This window comes from Xiphias gladius, chromosome 22, assembly GCF_016859285.1.
Source record: "Xiphias gladius isolate SHS-SW01 ecotype Sanya breed wild chromosome 22, ASM1685928v1, whole genome shotgun sequence".
In the NCBI taxonomy this organism is placed as follows: Eukaryota; Metazoa; Chordata; class Actinopteri; order Istiophoriformes; family Xiphiidae; genus Xiphias; species Xiphias gladius.
The window spans coordinates 28,272,553-28,289,697 of record NC_053421.1 but is presented as its reverse complement, the minus strand read 5'-3'; the positions used below and the strand labels follow the sequence as shown (position 1 = coordinate 28,289,697).

The following is a 17,145-nucleotide window of genomic DNA, read 5'->3' as shown; positions in this document are numbered from 1 at the left end:
TGGGACAGATCAGAAACCTCCTGATGGAAAAGAATCGAAACATCTGAAGTGCCTAAAACTTTTGCAGAGAGAGAAGCTAAAATTGTGTTGTTTGTCCTGATATGCGGTGCTGGAAGTCAAAAGGGTTCCTCATCTGAGGAGCACGAATGTGCTCAGTAAATTTTAAGACAATCTAAGACAAGACAAGACAAATATTTTAATACTTCTTGTGTAAAAGTGGAAATTTTGTCCTGATGGTGGTTCTAAAGAAAGGTCAGGAGGTCATCAAAAACAAAGGGATTCGTCCTCCAAGGGTGTTATTATTTTCTCCCACCCAAGGTGGGCGAGGCCCGCCCCTACCTTGCCTCTGATTGGCTAGTACTCATTGCCTTCGTTGGTTTGGGTTGGTTAGGGCTGGTTAGGGCCAGGCATGAGGAGCGATGATTGGTTAGGGTCAGGGTAAGAATACCAATCAGGGGCAGGACTCCCTCCAAGGACCATGAATATAGGGGTAAATTTTATGTCCATCTGACCAGTAAATATCAGGATCATTTATTCTGGATTAGTGTGTTGACAGACTGACTGATTGACATCGGTATTTGTAGGCTGCTTTTTAACACGGTTTAAAAATGTGAGGTGTATATATATGAGTTAACGGCCGGTTGCAGAGTACGTTCTGTGCATTTGAACTCCAAGGACATCCAGTCATCATCGGCTTCCTCAGGCCTTTAAACCTCTGCGTTTTAAGCAACACCAGCTTCTTCATCAGTGCAGAGACTCTGAACAGAACTCTTCAGCGAAACAGTCACAAGTTAATATACACATTCAAGACTGCCAGATTACAAAACCACACACACACACACACAGATTCAACAAGTTATAACCACAACCACTCCCCTCTCACAGAGCGAGTCCAACACAACAAACAGCAGTGTGCTGCATTTATCACATCACGGAGATCCGACAGTCGTCCTCCCACTGCTGGGAGGTTGTTGTTGTCTCTCACTCGCAGCAGGAGCGCCGGTGTTTTTTCCTCAGGTGTGATCATTGTCGGACTATCTGAGACGAGCCAGAACTCCCCCCGGCTGAGTGTCAGTAGGATCCCAGCAGGTACGGATCATTTCAGTATGGAGACGCTCTTCGCTGCCTGCAGTGAGAGGCTGAAGTGTGTTGTATCAGTATTTGTCCACAGAAATAGAAATACCTCACACTGACTACCTGCATAGTGCAAGTGTTTTCTGCTACTGACTAGTGACATGGTTGTTACTGGATAACTATAACAAAATACACTAAACTATTGGTCGATTGTCATAAAGGTAATAAGCAACTATTTTGATAATCGATTAATCGTTTAAATAATTGTTTTAAGCAAAAATGCCAAAAAATTGCTACTCTCAGCCTCTCAAAATTCTGCTTTTTGCTCTTTTATATCTTTGTAAACTAATTATCTTTGGGTTTCGGACTGTTGGTTACACGCTACCTTGGACTGGGATGGATATTTTTCACTATTTTCTAAATTTTTATAGACTAAACGATTCATCGTCTAATCGAGAATATAACAGGCAGGTTAATTGATAATGAAAATATTTGTTTGTTGCAGCGCTAAAATACACTCTACAAATGACTTACTTACAGGGTAGGAAAATCAGAAAGTATCGAGAAATAGTCTAATACCTTGTTGGTTTTGGTTTTTTCATCGGATTTACTGAAAATTAGAAAAACATAGGATAACACCAAAATTATCCTTCAAAATTTAGGTTTTAGAATAGTCCTAATACTTTATATTAGGATTACCAAGAAAAATGAATCAAGAAAGATGTCCCTCTTTTTAGCCTGTGAGTCCATGAAATGTTCCATTAAGTTTTGAAATCGTTTTATTAACCCCAAGGACCAGCAGTTTCCCTCAAGCCTTCACTTCCATTCAGTATTCTAAACCACCAGCTGGAATATAAAAGTTGAAAATCACCACCAAGTGATATTTGAGGTTTTTATTCGACCGCCGTGTTATTGACCCTCAGCGTCGATTCAGAAAATGCAGCTCTCTCCCACTCATCACTTACTGAATATTTACACAGCTGCTTTTAATCCATGCGGCTTTGTTTGTGTTTGCAGCTAAACAGCAAGCTTTAGTCTCACTCGACTGCGACCTGACTTTAGAGAGCTGAATGAAATCACATCAGCTCACTTCAGGCTCTTATCACCGCAAAAGCTGTGACTGAAGATCAACGGGGCAGAGATCTGCAGATCTGTCCCCCGTTGATCTCAAATGGCTACATTTGATAATGTGTTAGCAAATGCAACATCTACACCATAAATGACTTCTGAGATAAGAGCAACACCTACAGTAAGAAAGAAATGAAATATGCAACATCACCAAATTAAGCAGGACTAAATACAAAATGGGGCTGGTTTGAACTGTTTTAATTTCAGAGTTTGTACAAAATTATTTCCATATGTGTATAACTGACCAGCGTCATGTAAATCCCGTATGAATCATATGGTCGTATTATACAGAAAGTTTCTTAGATCAATAAAAATCAAACCTAAAAGCTCTTTAAAAAAGTGCGTTGATACCTTGAATCTTTTTTAGAGATGTTTTGTAGTGTTATCAGTGCATACCTCCATGCTGACGTTATATCAGGTAAGTGATCATAAACTCTGGGATGGGAAGTTTTAGCACTTGCTTTGCAGCAGCTAGGAGTGAAAATCAGTCCAGGTGTTTTCCGCAGACCCATCTGAGCTGAGGCTGGTCCCTGAGGTCTGTCGGCTCTGAGGAGGAGAACCAGCTGCACTGGCAGGCGTAAGCCCGCACACCCTTCCTCTTCTTCAGCTTGGCTCCGAGCTTCTGGCGGTCCGGCGTGTTGTTCCTGCAAAGACAGAAAGACAAAGACAGGACGTAGTGAAAGTTTAATAATGACTGACGATATGGCCTTAGTGTTGCAGACAGCTCCTTATTGCTCCTACTTGGTATCTGCAAATTGATTTTCCGATTTCAGCTTCAGTAAGAGATCAATATAATAATGTGTACCAAGGGGTAATAAATACCTGCTGTGAGGAGAAATATCTGGGATGTGAAGATGAAAGAGACAAAAAACAAGAAGGAACCTTGTCCTAACATAGACTTGTGGTGATGAATAGATGCACATATTTTAACAACCGCTTCATGATTAAAAATACTGCTTGTCCTCTTAAAGCTGCATTGATCAAAATGAACAATTATTAAATGACCATAGAGCTGCAAATCCGAGTAATTTCATCGTGGATTAACCTACTGATTTCTCAATTACTCGGGAAACTGTTTCATCTATAAAATGTCCCAAAAAATTGTGAAAAATGTCAATGTCAGTTTCCCAAAACCAACTTTACCAGCAAGTTTATCCAGAAAACCAGCAAATATACACCCATAACAGACTGTTGGGTCATTGTGGCTTAGCTGACTTGGTCAGTCGACTGTTTGATTAATAGTTTCAGCTCTACAAAAAACTCGCACAGGAAATAATCAAATTCATGATCACTGAAATTGATTGTGTTGACCTGGCATGCATTACATCAGACATAAGTCTACATAAGTGTGAAACAAAACCCTCAATATATTGTTTTGTTATTTTTAGCAATGCTAATGGCTCTAAGGACAGCGATGACGGTTGGTCCACTGCTTTGGGCCACACTGAAACATCTCAACAGATATTTGACAGATTGTGCAGACATTCATGTTCCCCAGAGGATGAATCCTACTGACTTTGGAGATCCCCTAACTTTTCATACAGCGCCATCATGAGGTCAAAATTTGAATTTGTCCAATGGTACAATACTTATGTTTGTGACCAAATATCTGCAGAACTAATGGTATACCCTTCAGCTTGCGCTGTACTTTGTTTTCACTGATAATTAGCATGTGCTAGGATGCTATCAGGTTCAATTATGACGGTTTGCATTGTCGTTGTAAGCATGTTAGCCTTTAACTCAAACCATTGCTCTATAGCCTCACAGAGCTGCTAGCATGGCTGTAGACTCGTAATTTGCTTAATTCATAATTTGCTCAGAATCGTTCATTTTAACAAAACGATAGTGTAAAATGACAATATAATACAATTATATCACAATACTACAATTTGATTCCTTTTAAAGTTGATTATCAATTGTTATGAATAATCGCTGAACCCTAGATTCTTCCGAAGAAATGACTGCGATCTTTAGTAAAGGTAAATTGTATGCTGGTGCAAAGCTAAGGATGAAAACGCATACAGAGTCAATAGGTGAAGCGCACTTAACATCCTCCTGGTCTCGTGCAGTTTGCTTTTATTTCCAGCAGAGAGCAGTGGGGAAACTCACTCAGTCACTTCATGGTAAAAAGGGAAAAAAACAAAACAACAGATCCTTCCTGGAGCCATTTCATTCAAACACCCACACTTGTATCATCAACAATTTTGAGAGCAATTATAAATTCACATACTCCTTTTATAATTGCTTTTATCTGACCACTTTGCACAGTACATTTTGTTATTAAATTGTAGGTTAAAACAGCTTTACTTCTTTCAGTGTTAATGCTCTTGGATAAGCCTCTTAATTAGAAAATAACTAAAATGGTAAAAAAAAAGGGCCGGGTAGTCTCGGTAATGGATGTACACTTGCCATACAGATGCTAAAATTACCTGGCAAACACAAAAGACAGTGGGAAAAGAAATTCGTCTGCTCGAGGAAGAGTATTTAGAGAACTGAGAATGTGATGGGGTTCACAAATACAGTATATTCTTTGGAGAACAAATTAAGGATGAACTACAAAATCTATTATTCAGACGGACATAATCAAGCCAATTCAGTTAACACAGAACAAGTGTGTGAAATTAAAGTGCAGGCCAGCACCTTAACCCTCAGTTAAACGTGTTTCACTGGATTTACTTCATGTCATTCAACTAAGCACTCAACCAAACCTGGTATTCATCAAACCATTTATCTTTAACAATTTTATATTGTCAAAATAAAAAAAAATTTAAAAAATTTTAAGAGCATTGTTTTTCTAATGGGTTTCTCTGAAGGGTCCATTGGGACGGTAGTGACCCGAGGCATGTCTGAGTGAGCAGAGCAGAGCAGAGCGATTTGTTTTTCTGTCATTTATTAGTCTGATCATTTAAAAGCAGAATTGGAGCATGAGAATGACGAAGCTACCTCAGACGATAGGAGCTCTGAATGGCACAATAGTCGAAATTCGTCCAAGTAGCGGTCCCAAGAGAAGATCGTGAATGAGGACGGAATTGCCTATGTTACCTCAACTGGCTTGATCCTGCTGCTATAAATGAGCGAGTAGTTTTCCAGGCCAAATTTCCATCTCGGGTTTCCAGATGAGCTCACAAATGTGCACTCTCCTGCAAAAAGTTGGCATTCAGCTTTTGTGAGCCTGGTGGGAGAAGAGGAAAAGAGGTTCCAAAAGCTGATGGATCCTGAGAAGTCATTAGTTTGTCCAGAAACAGAAAAGTCAGATCTTGAGGTTTTGTTTTTTTTGTCAGGGGGTGAAATTGTCTCTTCTTTGGCCCCGATAACATGCGGAGTTCCCCAGAGTTCAATTCTAGGCCCAATGTTATTTTCACTGTATATGCTTCCCGTTGGTCACATCGTACGCAGACATGGTGTCGCTTTTCATTGTTACGTGGATGATATGCAGATACATCTCCCCCTAAGACCCAGTGACACCTCTGCTCGGTCCTGTCGGGCTAATTGTCTGGCAGGTGTTAAAGACTGGATGGCCGCAAATTTTTGTCAGGCTAACTCTGGAAGAAAAAAAAAAACAGAAACCCTCATCAATGACCCAGTAAACCCCAAAAAAAACCCCAAAACTCTGGCCTCAGTTTTAAATATCATATCAGCTTACCCATCCAGTCCTGTTTTTATTATATAAGAAATTTTCCAATATTCGATTGGTTTTATGTTTTAAAGACACAGCAGTTGTTTAACGACTGGATTACTGCCATGGCCAGGGGTGAACCGGAGGAAACAGGCTCCAACTAGTTCAAAATGCAGCTTCCGGTCTTTTAACTAAAACCAGGAAAAGAGAACACATTACTCCACGTTCAGCATCCCTAATCTGGCTACTGATTGTTTTAGGACTGATTTTAAGATTCTACTGATTATTTTTTTTACAGCTTCCAGATTACATTACTCATGCATTACATTACATTGCTCATTACATTGCTCTTCCCATGCCAAACTGTACGAGGCCTGAGCCTGACTGTCCCTTGTCAGATTTGAGACAAAGGGGGGTCGTGCCTTTGCCGTTAGGGCACCTAAGCTCTGGAATGACTTGCTGAAAATCACTGACTTCTTTTAAATCACCTCTTAAAACTGATTTTTATCAGTTAGCCTTTGAATAATTGTAATGTTTTCGTGGGACATCTTTTTATGTTTGAAACTCTGTACTTCTGATATCATATGTTGTGTAAAGCATGTGTTGTGTGCAAAGCAGATTGTGACATTGGTTTTGAAGTGCTATATAAATAAAATTTACGATTAAAATGATCAATACTGGTTTATTTATTTTAATCAGTCCATCCCGCTCAACCGCAAAACAGCGAAGTGGTAAGCACTTTGTGCAATAACCATGATGCAATCACCACGAGCGAGTGACTGTGACTAGAGATTCCAGTGCTGATTAATTTGTGTTTGGTCAGTCTATGAGAAGTTACAGTGGCCTATTTCTAAGATTAGACAGTAGACACATGAAACTTAACAGGCTATGCTAAGAAATATTAACGAATCTTGAAAAAACATCTTCCTGACATCTATAACAAATGTTTAAAAGAAAAGTCTATAAAAATGTAATAAATGAAAATAGATTACATTTTTCGTTTGTTTTTTATTGTTAATAATATATTCTGAGAAGTTTACAAACAATATGATTTTAATACAAGGCTTAATATGCCTTATGTTAAGTGTCGGGTTGCTAAAGACAGAGGTACTGTATGTAGGAGTGTTTGAAAAAAAAACAACCCCACCCATGCATTTAAGGGTTAATCTTCATTCACCAAGGGTATGTCAGCCATTAAAGAGAAGAACTGGACAAAAAACATTAAAATTACATTTATTTCTACAATATGGCTGCATCGAAGTGTAGTGCAGTGTTTGGTGACTGTACCAGCGAACACACGTCTCGCCCATCATCCACCTGCTCTTATAAATGTTTTTCACCTTTTGCAGATGGCTGGTCAAAGCTCTACTACGTTAGCGACAAGGATAACAGGGATGTGAAGACGTGAAGGACAAACTCGTCATCCTGAGTGTTCCTGAGTGAGTGAGTGATTTAAACTGCTCTGAAGTTGACAAAATCACTCTAAGAAAATTGCCCACTTGGGAGAAAAAGTACTGAGTAGTTCTGAAATGTCATCGGACTGAGGTTTAATCACAACTTGATTCTGGTAAAAGTTCATAAAACAGTGATATTTAATTATAGCGCTAGATTCATCCAATTACCTTGCTGAGTCAAATGGCACTAAAAACTTTTACGGACTAATTCTGCACAGATATATGAGTTTTCAGCTGCCGGCTGCTGCTGGAAACACTGACACTGAACCAGATAGGAAATGTGCCACAAAACCAAGTTGGTGAGAAATGTCTGTCGGCACATTTACTGATCATTTCATAGCTTTCAATCGCATCATAAAACTCCACTAAATCTCTGTGATTTCTGTTACAAAAGAAAGTACAAAAGAAAGTCAAAACTGTACGTGAGTAGTGTCAAGAGAAAATCTATAGGGCGACATCACTGTCCCGCCCACGCTGTTTGATTGACAGGTGATGTGTACAGAGCACAAACACAATGGTCATGACTGCTGCTGAGCAACAAAGATGGAGCAAGTGTCTATATTTATATTTATGTAATGAATATATTACTCACTGGGGAAGTGGATCTAAGTGAATAATGGAATTTGTGAAAGGGACTAAAAACCTCTATTACTACACTATGCATCTATTTTGGGGTTGTGTGTTTCAGCTCGGATAAATGATGTTTCTGCTTGTTTGTATTCTGGTCAATCTGATCTGCAGATGCAGAATGTTCACATTGGGGAAAACAAGGTTAACTGAATAAAAGAGTTTTGTCATTTGATTTGCACGTAAACACTGGAATGGTTTTATAACATGCCCACAGGTCATAAAATTGGAATTTGTTTTAACTGTGGTTTTGCAGTTTTCTAAACAGTAGACTGTAAATACGTGTTTCTACGTCTCATCATTTGTTTTAGATGCTGTGTCTCAGTGGACGTAAAGTGGAGATATACAGTCCAGACCATAAGTATTTGGACAGTTACACATGTTCCATTCTTCAGGCTCTGTTTTGGCACATTCAGTTTGCAATAAAATAATGGATGCTACATTAAAATTCCAAGTCTCAGCTTTAATTTGAGGAGCTGTCAAAGTGCCTTTCTATGCTACTGATTCTCCCTTAGCGTGAATGAACCAAGGTTGTCATTAAACTTGGAGGAGATTGTTTGTGGCCATCCAACTCTTTCTTCAACTACACAGACATCATCCCTAAAAGCCACAATCGCAATGACCATAACCGCAGAGGATCTCATCCGTCAAACATGGCTGTGGCTCTGTATGGCTGCCAATGCAACTGGCACACTGGCAGTTACTGATGATTTCACCGCTGACGGAAGAAACAGGATGAATAGAGGGGAATACAGGGAAATTCTGTGTGATCAGATTCCTTCAAATGCATCAAAACTCACTGGACGACATTTCATCGTTCAGCAGGACGACGATCCTAAACGTACGGCCAAAGCAACCAAAGAGCTTTTCAGGGTGAAGAGGTGGATTATCCACGACTGGTCGAGTCAGTCACCTGATCTCAGTCCGACTGAGCCGCAGTCCACGTGCTGAAGACCAGACTAAAGGCAGAGAGAACCCACAACAAGCTGAAGAGCTGCAGGAGGCTGTAGTGAAGCTCAGGGACAGCATCACCAGGCAAGATAAAAAGAGTCTGCTGGTACCTGTGGGTCAAAGACTTCAGGCAGCCATTGACTGCAAAGCATTTGACACTAAATATTAAATATGAGGATTTTGTTTGACTTCATGTGTATCTGTCCAATGGCTTAAGGCCGGGACTACCGTAACTGTGTAAAGAAGTGAGTGGCAAACAAAGTAGGCTTCACCCCTCAATACTGCCACTCTCTGACCAAACTGAACACAACATCATCCAAAACCAACCGTTTCTGAAAAATGTCTCTCATATACTGATTTCACTTTACACAACATGGAAACAAGTGACAAAAGGTTGATTTCTGTCACCGAGTCCTACCTTAATGTGATGCATATATTTTATACTGAATATTAAAGCACTGAGATATCGAGAGCCTGTGTCATATACGAAAGTAACATGGCACAGGCAGTAAAAGGCTGTCACAAATGACTTTCTAATCACTTACTATATGAATTTTCTGTATTTTCTTTGTAGCGATACAGCGATGCCCTTTCCTCTGTAAACAACAACAGACCAACCGACTCATCAGAAACCACTGGCGGGAAGGAAGGGTTCGCACACCCTAAAGTGAGAAAACAACACTGCAGCAGCCCTGCCGACTCACCTGAGGAACAGGTAATCACAGGACAAGTCCCACTCACAGTCATCAAACGTCAGCACCCTGAAGTCACAGGAAGTACACCTCAACTGGTCACAGGACCTGTTGATACACATTAATGATCAGTTATTATTATTTACAGATATCTAATTTTTAGAAGCTCTAGGAAAAAAATACATTTTAGCAGTTATAGTTCTTTATTCAGTTATACCAAGGTAACCCTACCTTGGTTTAATCGATTTAAACAAATAAAGGTATGTTGGGGATAACTTGGTGCTTCTGAGATCAGTTATACCACTGAAAAATAATCCATCCCAGAGTCCCATATCATTATGAACAGGAAAGACAGGACAGACGCTCGCAGTATGAAATGTTTTTTTCGCACCTCTTGGACGTGGCCGTTCCAACACCATTTGTGACAGAGCTCCCGCCAAGGAACACGGGACAGCACCTGGATGCAGAACAAACAGTAAAGAACATCTCCAAACACACATAAAAACAGCATCCAAAGAAAATCGAAAGAACCAACAGAGCATTACGAAAACTGCCATTTTTGATTGCAGAACCTGGGAGAAATTACTAGAGATTTAAAACCTAGTCCCAATTTTCACATCTATGAAGATTCTTAGTCATCCAGGTCGCAGTGTTCTGTAAGTGCTACGTGGAGGCAACTGGACTTTGCTTGAAGTTCTTGACGTTTGGCCTCTCACCCAAAAGTCTTCTTCAGTTCTACCTGACTAGTGGGGAGTTCCAGGAGTTGCTGACCCTCCAGGTCATCATGGCAGTCGTTATGATCACATGGGTCAAGGTGTGGATGGGTGCTAACACCTTGAGGGTCGTTAGGATGACAAGGGTGACGCCAGGACTCATGTGACCACTCACTTGATGGCAAGGTGGGTCAGCGATTCACTTGTCACCATAACTTACAGCACTTACAGAATTCCAGTTTTCACATACACTTATTTAAGAGACGTGCTTCTTTTATTTGCTCGTCAAGATTCTACAGTGTGACCAGCATGCGGGTTTTTTCCCTGAACACAAAAAACCACCAAAAGAAAAGTTACAGACTTTTATTTTGGTAGGTAAATAACTGTCCTTTAGATGTCAACTAAGGAAAAACACCAAATATTTGGCTGACCAGCGTTTTCTCCTTCTGCTTATATCCTGTAATTATTATTCACACCTGCATGTTTTTTTAAAATTCAAAATTAACTAATTGACCCACTTCCTCCCTCCAGACTGAGATGAAGGCTTCTTCTCCACTTGTGGTCCTTTAGGAAATGGTTCACTCTGAAATAAAATGTAAAAGAGCAGATTACAGACTGTCACCACATTTAAAAAGCACATGTTACCACCTGTTTGTCACCACGCCACCTATGAGTGTAGTCTATAACCTAATACAACATTCAGATGGATCTAGGCACACTTGCAAACCCAGGTGTCCATCTATGGTTCTAATTTTGTTTTTAACAATGCAAGTGCAGACTTGGAGATGAGGAAGCTGCATGATAATAATGTTTATCTGGAAAGGAAGAGGTGAAAAATAAACAAGTTCAGTTCCTCACGTACTGTGCAAAAGTACTAGTTTGAGATACTGGCACTTTATAGTGGGTGAGCACTTGTAGGTCACAAAGTTTTCTAGTTCTCTTTTTTGCCCGATAAACCATGTTGGCAGAAGTGACTACTTTCTTTCAAGAATTGGGATGTGATGAATATTGAAACTTCTGTAAAGTTTTAAAAGTAGGATGTTTGTTCTACTGTACTGCTTCTTTTAGTGGAGCGCTTTTCCGGGCACTCAGAGACAGAACATGTTTACCTTTGGTTGAGGTGAATTACCGCGGTCCTCCTCCAGTAATTCTTCCAGAAGGGCGTCAATATCCTCAGTGATGCTTCTTACCGGTTCTTCAGGTTTCGTGGCACTAAATCAGAAGCAACAAAAACATGATTAGGTGTATTTGCGTTGTGACAGATATCAGTAAATGTCAATAAATACTTCTGACAGTAAACTCTATGTTTCTGATTCATCAATGTTTTGGACAGGCAGTAATTTTTTCTTGTTCATTCATCAACTAAAATGCTTTATATTGTACAGGCTTGTGCCAGTCTAGGATTTTTAAAATCAACATGTTGATTTCTTTTAGTAAAAACTATGAATAAGGAAGTCTGTATTTTTCCATTATTGTAGTCCTTGTAGTTTGAAGAGCTTCATATAAATACATAAAATCCAAAAAACATACAAAGACCTTCTAAAATCCTGGCTACAACCCTGGTTTGGGGCATAACTAACTAGCTGCTTTCATATCCTATAGTTACTGATATTTACCCATCAGCTAAAACTGAGAAGCTACCGCATTGTGACAGAAAGCCATTTACAAAACGTTCAAATACGTATAAACATTTATACAGCTACAGCTTTCAAGATATCCAAATATAACCAAAATCCCAAAATAAATCCACACACGCTTTAAACTCTATTCTCAAGCAGCTTTTGTTATTCAGTACACAAGTTATTTTATAGAAATTCCGCATCTTCGGTTAGTTTGCAGGATAATTAAGTTAACGTTTGAGCCATTTGAGGCCCAGAACATATGGTTTACTAGATGTTATCAACACAGAGACAATTAGAAGCTGAGCTAATGTTGAACGTTAGCTTGTAGCTCCCAAACTAGCTTTGTTTACCTGTGTTTTCTCGGACCGTCGGTGGTTTTTCCACGTTTTCCGGCCTCGCTCGAGACCCCGCGAGCTGACGACGCGACAGAAACGTCGCGACAGAACTTTTTCTCTACTTCGTCCAGGAGTTCGTCCAGATCATCATCGTCATCCATGTCTAGGGTTTCTCTCTGCCCTGCTAGCTCTGGGGGCTAACCTTCCTAGCCCAGCTGGCACACAAGCTAGTCGCCAGCACGCTGACAGCGTTCGCCGTTGCTTAGTAACGGAGCACGTAGCGGAAATGGAGCCAGCCCGATTTCAAAATAAGCGTCGCTACCATTTTCCTTGTTGAAGCCTGATAATTTACAGTCCTATTGTGGAACACTGTTATTATGTCTTTTCTTTGGCTTTAACATAAGGTTTTATATTTTGATGCTCTAGTAGCACAATAGACTGGTGAGGTGGGGAATCATGTAACAGACAGCTTCAATATAATAAATAAAATAATGCATTGATGAAATGACATTCACAAGCTATGTAATAAATATGAGTATCATTAGGGCTGTCTGTTGTGCAGGACTTGTTGACATTTTTTTGGGACATCTTGATCGGGAATATAACAAAATCAGTATCTCACAGATTAGTTAGCAGGCTATATTAATAAAATACAGTTTTACATAAATTCCTACTAGAAAATATAATAGCTATTATTCCAAAGGTTAACAGTGTGGTTTTAGGAAAACTTGTAAAGAGAAGTTTTAATAAAATTAAAATTAAAATTAAACAGTACATTTAAAAAAAAATATTATATATATATATATATTACACATTATATAATTACAAAAATTTACTAAATAAAGAAATTGTGCAATATGTGAATACATATGCAAAACTAATGAGTTAAAATTGACTTAATGCTTGTTTCTTACCTATTTGTACATTACTTTTGACTTCCATAAATTATGATGTAGTGGAAGGCGACTGATCAAAGCACCAGTCTTATTCTAGTTTAGCTTATTTCTATCCTCTATTCTGTTTTTCTGCATTTCTTGTTGGAAAGACAAAAAGAAACAAAATGACAGAAAAGGGACTCAAAAAGACTACAAAGATATGCAAAACAACCACGAAGAGATGCCAAACTGCTTTAAAAAGAGACACAAAATGGCCACAAAGAGTGACAAACGGACTACAGAGAAAACAAGCGAAAAGAGACACATAATGATGACAAAGACACACAAAACAGCTATAAAGAGGCTCAGAATGCCCACAAAGAGACAACAGACAGCCACAAAGAGCTTTAAAACAACTGCAAAGAGACTCAAAAAAGTCTGGTGATCTTGCTCTTGTGTATGACAGATGGGGCGGGGGTTACATGTCTCTGTCCAGGGTCCAAAAGTCTAATCATCCGTCCATGGTTGGACTTGGACACCATACTTCGCATTCTGGTGTTGTTACTTTTCATTTAAATCAGAATGCTTCTTTCGCCTCTGCCTACCCTCGGTAATCACTTTCGATTTTATTTTGAAAATGAAACAGGAAGTTCTGTCATTCGGTCATTCCGTTGGGCCTCACTTCAGCGCAGAAAGAAGTAAACCGAAAAGCTGATATGAAATACCATTAGGATAGAAGCTTTGGTGGGGACAAAGGTAAAGTGCATATGTAGTTTTAATCTTTTAAATAATCAAAAAAAGAAAAAAGAAAATAAGTTGGAGAAAAAAAAGGACCGTTGTCGGCAGGATTCGAACCTGCGCGGGGAGACCCCAATGGATTTCTAGTCCATCGCCTTAACCACTCGGCCACGACAACCGGATGATGCATCGTCCATCAGAATGTACACTTTTATCATTTGCATCTGCATCTGTGAGGTCCTCGTCAGGCATTGTTTCTGTCACAGCTTTTAGTTTTGACTCTTCGTTGCACTCTGAGCGTGAGACGAAGGTGGAAGACCGCGTCGTTCTGGCGCCCTGCGCTGGGAACGGGCGACCAAGTGCGTTTTATTTGCAGGAGGAAGGTGAATCGGTTCCGACAGCGAGCGCAGCCCAGACGCCGAGTACTGGACCTCGGCACAGATACACACAGATACATACGAGGCACATTAGGAGAAGCCGATGAAAGGGCGACGATTAACCGATGGCGTGTAGAGATCGTTTATTGGAAAAACGCAAGCAGTTTTGTAGGCCAGCATTCGTTCACCGGCCCCCCGGCGGGGAGCTGTGAAGCCTGTAGCTGACTTTTACGCCCCCATGAAGGTGTAGTTTACTAGATGGTGTCGATGATGTGAAGAGGGTGAAGGAGGCTCCGCCGACACCGTCTCGATTGCATATAAAGGTTTATAACGAAGAAGCGCAGCGTCGAGTCCAGCACCCGCAGGTCTGCTCGTGAGAGGGTGCGAAGCCGATGAACCGCTGGAAACCAGCCTCGGTCACCGACTCTTCAATAAGGCAGATGTTTTCCCGAGAACGTTCACTAACGTATGGTTCCAATCCCAAAGCATTAACCTCCGTTTCAGGCTACGAGGCCTCCTCTGAGGGGCCCCCGACCTAGGGCTTCTATTTTCAACACATGGTTTCACACCCACGTATGAGACCGTTACACCTCAAAGGGAAAGTGATGCGTTTGGGGTTTTGTTTTTTTTCCCTCTTCTTCTAGTGAAGATGTTTGTAATTACCAAAAAAAAAAAAAACAAAAACAACCCCGAACCAAGGCGGTGGAGACGGCGGTTTTTCCACCGGGTGCGTGGCTCGGTTTCGCTTTCACGAACCCTCCTGCAGCTGACGCCGTTGATAAAGTTTGAAAGTTTGAACCGGATGTCTCCATGAAGTCAACAGTGGAAGGGGAGCGAAAACACATCCACCCATATTATTCTGTGGCTGCAGGAGAATAAAAAACAAAACCCGAGTAGAGAACAAGGTAAAAACGAGCTGACAGAGTGAACAGGTCCTCGGTCCTCTCAGTCCGACCTCAGGCGCCGAGTGGCTCCTGACCTGTCATCATGAGGGTTCAACCCGGCCCGTGGCAGGGTCTGCCTCGACTCTGACCCCTTTCTGGGAAATTCCCCGTCTCTTGTGAGTCCTGGGAGTCTGCGGGTCTGGAAGATATAAAAGTTCTTACATCTCTCTTTACAAAATGTCAAAGGTTCTTCTGCCTTGTGCAGAAATGGTCCTTCTAGGATGCTTGTGTCTGTCATCTGAGCGAAAACCGGCTCAGACATGTCCGGCTCCGTCGTCTCAGACCCCTGAGCGGACGTACGACCCCGCGCCTTGACCCGGCGCTTTGTTCCTGCCGGTGGGTCCATCCGTGTGTGGAGCCGTTACCAGTTCCCACAGCTGGGAGGCACCGGCCACAGCGCGATGCACGGTTGCTCTCATCCCCGGGGGGGTTCCATTGGTATCTTCCACGCTCCGCGGAGGAGCAGGTGTTGGTATATTGGTTTTTGCCACCTCGCCGACTCCGAGGGATCATAGACGCTGCAAAACCAGGTCCGGGTTTTTATGGAACCCGAAGAAGGTGGTGTGGCTCCGCTGAGTGGCTCCCGGGGAGAGAGGCCGGGTCCAGGCCCATTGAACCGTTTTGGTTCCGAACACAGCAGCAGCAGCAGGGCAGTTTGTATCCTGACGTTACAGGAGAAACTCCTGGAGATTGACGGTGTATTGTCGGCACTTTTCTGCCAAAAGCATTCACAGTATTCTGTAATTAGCTCTCTAGATAGTAGTTCTGTACCACAGCATTAGATTACATTACTGATGTTCATAACTCATAACTCCAGGCTCCTCACATGTCTGAACTTGACATGACCAGAACAACCAGTCAGCTGTTACTGCTGGCTGTATAAACAGGTGGGCGGATTATTTCTTTGACCCCAAATCAAGTCAAAACGTTTGTTTTTCGCCTGGACAATGAAATTCTGCCTTCGCCGTGCACCTTGAAAGCCGCTTTATCAATACAGGAACACGACGAACACGAAGAAAAAAGGAAATATAAACGTAGACAGCGAAGAGCCAAAAAACCCAATATGTAATTACAGAACGTTGAGAGCAGAGGCTGAAATATTCGGAGGTTTCAGATCGTACAGACTTTCTTAAATTGCTCCCTGTAAAATCCAGACCGGAATTTAAAATCCTCCCCCTCACCTACAAAGCCTTTAACAGCCAGGAACCATCATATCGGAAAGAGCTCCTAGAACCCTATTACCCCCGTAGAACACTGTGTCCCACAACGCAGACTTGCTTGTGGATCCTAGAGTCTCCAAAGGTAGACTGGGAGGCTGAGCCTTCAGTCGTCAGGATCCTCTACTGTGGAACCATCTTCCAGTCTGGGTCCAGGAGGCAGAAAACCTTCCTCTCCAGGTTTAACAGGAGGCTTAAAACCTTCCTCTTTGATAAAGCTTACAGTCAGGTCTGGTTCAGGCCTGTCTTGAACCAGACCCTGGTTATGCTGCTGTAGGCCTAGACGGGTGGGGGACTTCCCATGATGCACCGGGCTCCTCTCTCCTCCTCTTCCTCGCCATCCTCTCATATCCCATCAGTGCTCGTTACTAGCTCGTCTTCTTCCCTCTCCCGTGGTTTTGTTCTTCCTCGTCTCTCTCCTCTCTCTTCCTGTCGCTCTCTGCAGGTGTTTCTGCCCCTGGTGCTGCAGAGTCTGGATCTGAGACTGTAAACCACCTACTGCCCCATGATCCTGCTCAACACCCACTGCCTCAATTACTATTATTAGTCTCATTATTATTAATATTATTTTTATTATTAGTCTTATTATCATAATGGATAGTCTTATAATTAGCCCTCCTACTAGTTCTGTTATTGTCTTATCATTCTTCTTCTTCTTCTTCTTATACCTTTATAAAACCATTACAAATGCATGGGCTTACACTTGTTGACTCGTACAGGCGTGGCAATGGATTACTAACCAGGCAAGGGGCCCCACTGAGGCTGCAGGGGCCCAGACTTTT

General features: G+C 41.4%; 1 protein-coding gene, 1 long non-coding RNA gene and 1 other non-coding gene across 3 annotated transcripts; 1 reads left to right on the top strand and 2 right to left on the bottom strand.

Annotated features, from left to right (window-relative positions):
* Positions 1-914: 914 nt before the first annotated feature.
* Positions 915-9,475, top strand: LOC120784372. Its single transcript, XR_005706427.1, has 3 exons — positions 915-1,089; positions 7,168-7,257; positions 9,425-9,475. It is a non-coding gene; the product is annotated as an uncharacterized LOC120784372 (long non-coding RNA).
* c22h8orf37 (chromosome 22 C8orf37 homolog) lies at positions 2,390-12,489 on the bottom strand. Its single transcript, XM_040118128.1, has 6 exons — positions 12,228-12,489; positions 11,365-11,467; positions 10,774-10,838; positions 9,934-9,999; positions 9,555-9,650; positions 2,390-2,846 (listed from the first exon to the last, which is right to left on the bottom strand). Exons 1-6 carry the CDS (start codon positions 12,371-12,373, stop codon positions 2,687-2,689), a joined length of 636 nt encoding a protein of 211 aa, XP_039974062.1. The 5' UTR covers positions 12,374-12,489; the 3' UTR covers positions 2,390-2,686.
* Positions 12,490-13,921: 1,432 nt separating this feature from the next.
* trnas-aga lies at positions 13,922-14,003 on the bottom strand. Its single transcript has one exon. It is a non-coding gene; the product is annotated as a tRNA-Ser (tRNA).
* Positions 14,004-17,145: the final 3,142 nt, after the last annotated feature.

Coding starts and splice junctions, on each gene's coding strand:
- c22h8orf37 (XM_040118128.1), bottom strand. CDS start 12,373: ATGGATGACGATGATGATCTGGACGAACTCCTGGACGAAGTAGAGAAA. Junction 10,000..10,773: donor TCTCAGTCTGGAGGGAGGAA/GTGGGTCAATTA, acceptor TTCTGCATCCAG/GTGCTGTCCCGTGTTCCTTG. Junction 2,847..9,554: donor TGTGATTACCTGTTCCTCAG/GTGAGTCGGCAG, acceptor CTGTCTTTGCAG/GAACAACACGCCGGACCGCC.